We start from the raw sequence: 10,332 nt of genomic DNA, 5'->3' as shown, positions 1-10,332 counted from the left end.
CACACACAGCTTTATTCTATTCGTAAGATGAAAACAAAGTCAAACTTGTCAATTATCGATTACAAATCAAGAATTCACATTAAAAATATTAATGAAACTCTTTTCTTTTGATTCTAAAGCAACAATTTACATGGAATTATTTCTTTAAAATATTTTATAAAGTTACTGAATGTAGTAATTACGGTTTTTCTTGAAATAAGTTTTTAAAAAAAATAAAATTTTCCCTTTATTACGACATTTACCCGATAGCGACATTTTTACCGATATAACATTGGGTGCACGGCGGGTGTGACCGGCCGACAGAGGATGCTTACTCCTCCTAGGGCACCTGATCTTACCTCTATCTATTTAGAGGTCCGTATTGCTCTGCTTTGAATTTTTATTTCGTTTTAGGGATTATTGAGATGGTTCACGGTTTGTTATTGTCATTTTTTCATTACATTTTTTTCTTATACGAAGTCATAGCTTTCATATTTTTGCACTCCACTACTTAATTTTTTGATATTTCATGGTACAACTATGTAATTTGTCTTTTATTTGTCTCCAATTGCCAAAAAAACAACAACTGTCTCCCTACAAAGTAGCCTTATTATGCAAATTTAACAAACGTTTTAAGAATTTTCACCAATATTAAGTTTTATAAATGCCCTTTATTTTTACAAAACATATGTATAACTTTTTTTTTATAAATTCAAAAAAGATAAAAAAAAAACTGTTAATACACTGATAATAACATATATAATATACATTTCACAAATATGTATACCGACAAGTAGTAAAATATCATAGGGGTATATTGTCAAATAAATTAAAACATGTATAATTTCCTAAAAAAATAAATACAATTTACATAAATACGTTTATAAAATTAGAGGTATATGGGTTTTTTTAATGAAAAGATACGTTGATTATAACAGAGGTATATGATTCTCATAGAGGTAAAATATTTTGTTCATCAAAATTCACGAAAAATGCATAATTCACATTGTATACATTAAATTCATGTTGATAATAGAGGTATATATTTCTAATAGAGGTTTTAATAATGAAATATCATCAGGATTATGTTTTCTTAAAAAAGGAATACCAAAAAAAGAATGTATCACTATTCTTGAAGACGTTGATAAAACTGAGGTATATCTTTTTTTAAAAATTCAAAAATATATATAGTCAACGGATGCTTTTGATTCAGTGTCATCTATTTGGCTTTTCCATAAAGCTGCACAGCGTTTTTATGCAATCTGTAACAAGGAAAACATATCAGTGTTTAATGACATTTTAAAGAAATAATGCTTGAATACAATTTTACGAAAATTTTAATTCAATCGAAAATATTCACATTATAAGAAGTTTTCAATATCCAATAAGCATAAACGCTTCTTTGTATTTACCTGACATCGAACTCTGGATGTTCAAGACGGATAACTTCCCCGTCACAATTTAAGTAGAAATCCTCCGTTTTGTTTCTCAACACTCGAACACGATATCGCTGAACTTGAATCTTTTTCACGAATTCGAAGTCGTACTAAAAAAAAAAAAAGTGTAAACAGGCATGTATTATCAAAGAAAAATATAGTTTTAACAAATGACTGACAGTTAAAGGAGCAAGAAATATATTTACACGATAATAATACTCACACATGATGACATTCCATCGTCTACTGCTTTCAGTTGCCTAAAATGGTCAGCAAGTTTACATTTTCCTGTTATTAGTAGCTCTAAGGAGTCGCCTCCAAAATTTGGGGCCATTCTTGTTCCATCAGGCTTCATTGTGATTGGATAAGTATCTACTGCGTACACCACTCTGTCTTCTGCAGTCTTCCATTCTACAAATTGCAAGATAAAGCCTTGAAAATTTGCGCTTAGAACAAAACAAAATGAACAAAGATAGATGAATGTCTTCCTATATCAAGCATTAAACTCTCCAAGACTAGGTCAAAAGATGGCAATTTAGTACAAGTTTTGTTAATCTTTTTGTATCAATCAAATTGGTTGAATATTATTATAGCTCAGGGGTTAAAATATTAGCCACATATCACTTTTGATTTCTCCGGAGCTTTGTTCATACTAACTAAATTTTCAGAAATCATTTTTGCATCCAGAATTATAAAACGTTTATGCCAATTTGACCTACATACTATGATACTCAGCTTATTTTCTGCTTATTTCAAAAACAAAATTATAGGTGCAATGAGTCATATCAACACAATGTTTACCTGATGGTGTGTCAAGAAATTCTGAGAAAGAAACTGTTCTCTTCTTATAGCCATCTCGGGCACTCTTTGTGTTAGTCACTGGAACAGATGTTAGACGAAGAAAATCTGGTTTCTGGATCGTGATATCCTCCTGACATTGTATCCTTTTATTTTCGGTTGGAATATAAGATATCGAAACGTTGACAGGTCTTCTGTTCAGCACCGAGCCCACAGGTATAACTACAAACAGAGAGGTCTCACTTGTACGTTTTCTTTGTAAAGGAAAAAACACACAAAAAAGGTGGTGAATCACTATTAGCCTTTATGAAACACTTATTAGTGATAAGCTGTTCAGTTGAAAATTGTTTGTTATTCATGAAAATCAGCTTACCTTTAAATCTACTGGTCCCCATCCATCGGTACTTCTCACAGTCTCTCATCACATCTCCAAACAACCCAAACCCGAGAATGAGACCCGAATATCCACTGCATTTGTTTCCTTGATGTAGACTGGCAATATTGGTCGAAACACAGCGTCCCATCACGATCCTTAATGCTGCCGTCACTGGACATTTGGTACCATTTAGATACCATGCTGTATAGTTTCCAGACCCTATACAAAATACAAAAAACTTTTAAAAAATGAACAATCTCTGTCATATATATAGGGAATGAACAATCTCTGACATATATATGTAGGGGGCCTTCGTATTGACATTTTTGTTTATCTCGATGTTCTTTAATTGTATGGAGTATTATTTCCTTTCCAAGTTTAAAACTAGTTCACTCTTAATGATCTCTAATGTGTCACTCATCGTACCTTTGAGTGGATGCCCTTTCTAGCTATCGCTATCTTATAACATTTCAATGGTTTGGCCTTTTGAAATGATGTTACAATTGAATACTTCCCTGATAAAGGTACATATTCAAACAAATTACATCTCTTGATGGCCTCTTGTTCGGATTTTTAAGCTAAGAACTCTGATTTGTTCTTATCTAATTCATCTTTGATGGAAAGTTCAAAAAACAATTTGGAAGCATAAATATTGTTTTCATACAAAACTGTCACTCTCGTATTGGTCGACAGCTTTACTGGATAAGCCCAAAGGCTTAGAACGATTCTAATCACAATGTTGTCAAAGGTCGTTTGATAAAAAAATGTGTTATGAGGCTCAGAGTAGATGTTAACTTCTATCATAAGTTTGTTTATCAGTTTCGAGGCTATACATTGTTCAGCGACGTACTGATTTCATAAAATACAATTAAGTATACATCCTTTAGAGTTTTTTCTAAGTCACAAAGATCATCTCACATTTTTAGCATATGAAGTTTTCTTGATGCACAGACAGCTTATTTATCATAAGGTCATACTTTATACAGTTACAGGAACTTTTAAACAAATTTAATATTAGCTCTTAAAGTCTCGTTTGGTGGTGAATGACATGAATGACTGTGAAACAATTGACCTAGATACAAAGGTCAGCATATTTACGCAACGGGTTAACTTCCTGTCTAGTTATACGAGTATTTCTGTTATCATTTCCTCATATGACTGTGCTTGGATATAATTGGCAGTGTTAACAAATAAGGTAATGTTACCAGGGACGTTTGATTTTATTGCTCGACTCTCAAATAACACTAAGTATATCTTGAATAAATATATCCCCACCTGCTGGAATGATTCCTATTGGAAGCTTCAGCTGTGAGAGCTTAGATTCTGGATTATCCGGGTCCTGGCCATGATCTCGTAGCTCTCTTACTGTCAGTCCAGATACCACTTCATTGTAAATCCCGTCTCCGCCCACAGCAACCACTCTAAAACGAGGGAATTTCTTTTGCTTAATCACTATCACACGCCGTTAAAAAATTTAGTTTCCAATATCATGTTCAATAAAAGTGTGAGGGATTTTAAAAAAACTGGTAATTTATTATTCATTTAAATTTGTTTGTTTTTAATCAAATTTTAATTCATACCCATCAAATTCCTTCAAATCGATATTCATCAACATGTCTTTTACTTCGTTTGCCCTGTTAGTAACTGAAAATGTAACGAAAACAAAGTGTATTCTAAATACTCGATACGTTTAGTTAGTTTACTATCTATTTCTCTAATGAAGATAAACAAAATCTTCCTCATGAACTACATACCAATTACATTTGTTTGAATTTCACAGAGTTCAAACACCGGCAGGACTCGTTTAGCATAAATTTTTTCGGCCTTCCTACTTCCGCTTCTTGGATTTATGAATACCAACAAACGTTTTGGTCTTTTGTCTGTAAAAAGAATAAAGTTTGAATAGATATTACACACGAATATTTTCATTTTGTTTGCTGGTTTTAATATTCTTAAAAACACTTCTGACAAATAATTCTTTCAGGGTTTTTTAATGGCAATACATTTCCTAACCTGCTAAAGTATTATGAATTTTCTTATTAATTTCCAAACAATTGTCCAAAGTTCCAGGGCATCGATGGCGTCTTCTTGTCAATTTCTTATTTCTCTCCACAACATAATGTACTTCTAGAAATGCGCCATCATTACTTTTATGTACACAACTCTTCAGAATTTGACTTTCGTGAATTGAAACTGTAAAAAATTCAAGTCAACAAATCTATTATTTGTAAATAATATGTACTTATAATTGTTTTTATAAAATTAGAAAAAAACATTTTTATATTGTATGATTCTAAAAGTATATATGATAAAGCTTTGTATTTCCTTACATTCACTTGAAGAAGATTTACAAATTAAATGCGAGTTTATAAAGTCCATATCAGTTTTTGTTTCATCAGAATTTGGCTGCATATTGTTTGATGAAATTTCAAGCAAACAGTTTTTATAAATTTTAATGGGGTTTTCCTATCAAAATTTTAGAACACCAATTTACCGGGATTTTTCAATTTGCTGAATTATTAATGTATTATGCCGAAGGCGTTAAGTGGTTGTCGTCCTTACCCCTCAATCATTCCTGATATGCAGTCTATACAACTTCCATTTGTATAAAATCGACATTGACGGGACCAGATAGAAGAAAATACACTTCGATCAAAATTGTGCCGTTATTGATGATAAGAACATGGAATTGAGAAACACGCTTCTTAACTCCTGTTGTTAGAATTTTATATGCATTGTAGAAGTATAATGATATTTTTTAATGAACAAAACTAGCTGCATACTATTTTTTTACGATTTTAAAGCAGGAATGCTTGATTTATCAAATTCATTTATTAGAATCAAATCTCTCTCTCTCATTCTCTCTCTCTCTCTCTCTCTCTCTCTCTCTCTCTCTCTCTCTCTCTCTCTCTCTCTCTCTCTCAACTACAACTTGATATAAGTTTACTACCAGAGACCAAGTACTTTTTCTTGTTGACACTTGAGGTTGAAAAATATATCTAACGAAGCCCAATAATTAGCAAACTACTTGAATAGCAAAGATAAGTATTTGCAATTATCCACAAGAAATTAATTCCCCGTGATCTTGTCCAACTGTCTAACAGAAGGGGAATGAATGAGCATCTACGTTGAAAATACTTGTAACATAGCTGATAAGTTGAGTGGATGTGTAATGGCATAGGATACAGTAAAAAAAATCATTCATAAAGAATGAATACAAATTAACTCTTGTTATTCGTAAACCTGTCGTAATTGGATAAATTAGCGAAATTTTAAGTGTTCATACTTCCGTCTTTGTTACTTTATATGTTCTATGAATGAAATTCAACAGGAAGTTAATGTAACTCAAAATTGAAGTTTCAAATATGTCACAAATTTAAATGAGATTTAAAACAATGTTGTTTACATACAAAATAATATGTAATATCACTATCATTTTTCTCTAAACATGACAATTTGAACACGCAATATCTTTATTCAAGTATACCTCTTGATAAGCACGAGAAGTTTTTTTTCATATGCAGACATAATTTTCATTGTTAGAATTCTTATCAGGAGAAAAAATCTATGTGTTTTACCTGTTTGATATAGATTACCTTTCAATATAGATTTTGAGAATAGATCTTTTATTCCATCATGTTTTATGAGATCAAGCAAGAATCGTCTTTTCTAAGTTTAAAACAGGGCATTAGGAAAACTAGTATGGAGGAACAGGGACGGTTTTGAAAATGTCATACTAATGTCAATGCTAATCTCGATTGAAGTCATCTTTTCGTAAGTTCTATGGCCAATGCAATGACCTTATTAGCAAATACGATCTTCCACTAGGTTGCATGCTGACTGATGTTTTCAATACTTATTGATAGACTATATATAGTCACCGAATTGTCAACGGATTATTTAATTTTTTTTCGACTACGACTAAAAGCACACGGCGGGTGTGACCGGTCAGCAGAGGATATCCTTTCTTCCATGGCACTAAATCCTACCTCCAATATTTTGAAGTGTTCGTGTTTGCCCTGTTCCTGTTTTGATTTTTTTCTTAGTTATGTGAAGAAAACATACTTTTGTGAATAAACTTTTTCTCGTGGAGTAATTAACTAACCAAACATTAACATACTAAATATTTAAAAAAAAATGCAACAAATCAATCCTAGAGAAAAATGTTAACTTGTAATGGAATTTTAAAACATATTTTAACTAAAATCCTATGAATGGTTTTGTAATTAGATATAGATATTCAGAAAATAAAAGCTCTCTTTCTCTCTCTCTCTCTCTCTCTCTCTCTCTCTCTCTCTCTCTCTCTCTATATATATATATATATATATATATATATATATCCCTCTCTCTCTCTATGAATTGTTTTGATTTTATCATTTAAACAGGAAAATCAGACCATACATATGAAATACTATAAATAAAGCCAATGTTACCGGTGACAAATAATTAAAACGTTTATCAACTTTAGTTTCCAACTGGAATTTTATCTTATAGATTTAAATTAATACGACTAACATGCTGAAAGTGTCACGTTTATCAATTTGATTGCAATTCTATAAAATATGTTCAACACATTTTTTTCTAATTCTCCAAAAATGTGATTGTGTTTTGTTAGTTTGCTTTTGAAGCATTACTATCAGCATATCTTTTGTAGAACAGATAAGCTAATAACATTATAAACCTTAAAGGTCGTATTTTTAATAAGCACTTTTTTCATTCAGATTTTCTTTCTTTGTTAAAATTTGATTTTTCTGAAAACTTTGAATTTACTGTCATACAAAAAATCTAATATGTATACAAGATAGATAATGGTTTAAATCATGTGTAGTCATTTTTAAAAATTTCCAATCCTAACATATTCTTTTATAAAAATAACACGCATAAACTCGGCGTTTTGCATGTCGTTTTTTCATATAAGACTAGTCATAACGAAAGAAGTTGACTTTACTTAACGGTTCAGTACGAAAAGAACTAATGTTCCAAAACCTTGCTTATAAAATGTTGAAATCCCTTTAAATTTTAGGTTTTGACATTTGTATGATATAAAACGCAGGTTATTATATTGCCTCCCTACTTCAACAATTTCACCAATGTTTGATTGTTTAAAGATTGTTTTATTGGTCTCTATGAATACTTCAGATAACTGATCAAACTTTCTATTCCGCGTTAATTTGTCCGAGAATATCCACCCATAGAATTTTCGATTTTTTGTTTTTTGATATAATAATGACATTAAAGTGTTAGTGTTTTACGTGCCTTCACGTGGCAAAAAATTGTATTTTTTTATTTTTCTCATACAATCCCTTGTCAGGCAACAACTATTTTTGGATATATCTGTTCGATTCGGATACCATATATATCACACATGTATTTTACACTGCATAAACCTGATAAGCAGGAAAAAAGCACTTTCCGGTGTTTTTCGTTTCTCATATTTTATTACAAATATATTATTGCGTCCATGTTTAGAAAGAGCTGTGGATTTCTTTTCAATTCAAAAAAGAACGATATATATGAAATTGTAAAACTTCTTGCTATTTCTTTTATCAGTGATCACGGAGATTTCGTTTAATTTTTAGCAAATGCTTACATCGTAAGCTGTACAAATCCGTCCTACTCCTTTTTCTCAAAGAACCGGTATTTTCAGAGATTGTATACCACGTAATCCAATCATAAATTAAGTAAACATTTAAGACACCTCATTCATGAACGATCTTGGTAATGGAAGTTTAATTATTAATTTGGAAGGTAACAAAAATTTAATATGATGATGTTAACTTGATATTCTAAATGTTAATTAAAAGTTCTAGAAGATTTTGGCAATAATGATTCATTTTATATATGCTCAAATTTAGAAGATGTCAAAAAGTGATTTGTAAAATATTTGAGTTTATAATTGTGAATATTTGGCTTCAGTAGTTCAAAGTGAATTATACATGCATCTTATAAAGTACTGACAATGCAAATGATAAAAAATATGTTTTGTTCAAGAAACTTTTTAAACTATCATTTTCTTAACCCTTTTATGTTAAGAGATTAAATCGCAGTTTTGTGGTTATATTTGTATAATAACAATACTTACATAATTAGGGTCTTCCGTTTCCAACGGAAGACCTTATTGTTTTCGTACTGTTTATTTTTTTTTTTTCCCCAAATTTTGTGCACGCGTTTTCTCGAAAACTACTCAACCGATCTCTACAAGTTTTTCACAGATGATGGGATATTATCTGAATTGTATATGTTTTTGAATTTTTTGTCATCATCACTGCCAATCCGGATTTACGGTCCATTTTGTAATTTTTTACGACCAATTCTGTGCAGAGCTGATCTTAGAAACTATTAGAGATATGACTTTGAAATTTTCAGGATAGGTAGAGCATGGTTTGAAGTTGTGCACTATATAGTTGTTTTGCACCAGTGGCGCTATTCCGTGGAGCTCGCTCAGGCACGAAAATGGGGTACAGATTTCGAATTAAAATTTTAATTAGAGACCAAGAGATTCGTAAAGTCTATTGGAATAACTTGAAAACGATAAATATTTTGTTATAGAAGCAAAGTTGTTGATCACTACATTATCGATTTGAAAAAGTCATCGTCAGGCCCATGTTTGACGTAATTAGGGATTTTTATTCATTATCTTAAAATTTGGGGGGGGGGGGTGTTAATTTTGAAATTGTATCGATATTTCATGGTTTCATTAAAAATATAAAAAAATCGGACGGAAGACCTACTCCTTACTCGTAAGGAGGTCGTATCTAGTTATATAAAAATTTCATACACAGATTCCAGTTTCAGTTGTATAAGTACAACCTAAGTAAAGTATTTTCGAGTTCTCAGAAACAGGGGGTTTACCTTATAGCTACATAAACATGAAGTACCCACACAAATTTTATCTACAAATGGTATTTCACAAGAATACCAGATATTGAAATAGTTAAGTTCAATATCAGAAAAATTGCTATAAACCGTTACCAAGTGAAATTGTTAAACAGATATAATAATCTATAGCTTTGATTTAAAACAAAAAATAAAAAACCTCAGTTGCTATACATTCTTACACATAGAAACGCAACGATTTTAAACATACTTTTAAGAATGCTTACTTTAAAATATAATAACGGTTAAATATTTTATTTTTTAATATGTGATTGACATGAATTTTTTATGATTTAAAAAATCGAATAATCTCGAATTTAATAAGAAATTTATATAAATAAAAATAACGACCACTGTCGTTCTGATTTGACGTCTTGTATAATGTATGTATAATGATTAAACCCAGGCATTTCTGAAGTCCGCCTGTTTTGGTTTAATCATCATTGACACATTCACACTTTGTGTGACATCAGCTGTGATCGTTATTTTCGATATTTTCCCCGTCGAATGCACCTACATCTTCCTAGTGCATGCTATAATTTATCTATTTTTATCTTCATCACGCGTCGTTTACTTTCGCACTGATACAGTTTGCAATATGAAAAACGAGAAACAACTACTTTTCACGTAGTTGTTAATATATAATGACTCTCAGAGAAAATATATAGCGTATACATGAGTTTTGTAGACATCATAAGAACAATGTCATTTTATTACAATTCAAGCTGATTATATGATTTTATTCACGTAAACTGCCATCAAGTGGCCAAAACATATGAATAAATGACAATTCCAATTGTCAAAATAAAAGTACAAACATTATAAAATCTTTATTATAAAATCTAAAATGCTTAAAACTCCATATTA

At 30.8% G+C, this 10,332-nt stretch overlaps 1 protein-coding gene across 1 annotated transcript; it reads right to left on the bottom strand.

The window, feature by feature from the left end:
* Positions 1-793: 793 nt before the first annotated feature.
* On the bottom strand, positions 794-4,990 carry LOC105344779 (ceramide kinase). Its single transcript, XM_034469325.2, has 10 exons — positions 4,920-4,990; positions 4,603-4,782; positions 4,344-4,469; positions 4,170-4,233; positions 3,865-4,010; positions 2,587-2,808; positions 2,217-2,435; positions 1,639-1,826; positions 1,392-1,525; positions 794-1,241 (listed from the first exon to the last, which is right to left on the bottom strand). The coding sequence occupies exons 1-10, from the start codon at positions 4,966-4,968 to the stop codon at positions 1,199-1,201; spliced, it is 1,371 nt and encodes a 456-aa protein (XP_034325216.2). The 5' UTR covers positions 4,969-4,990; the 3' UTR covers positions 794-1,198.
* Positions 4,991-10,332: the final 5,342 nt, after the last annotated feature.

This window comes from Magallana gigas, chromosome 6 (genome assembly GCF_963853765.1).
Source record: "Magallana gigas chromosome 6, xbMagGiga1.1, whole genome shotgun sequence".
NCBI classification, from domain to species: Eukaryota; Metazoa; Mollusca; class Bivalvia; order Ostreida; family Ostreidae; genus Magallana; species Magallana gigas.
The sequence above is the reverse complement of the archived record's forward strand: the minus strand, read 5'-3'. Positions and strand labels throughout refer to the sequence as shown.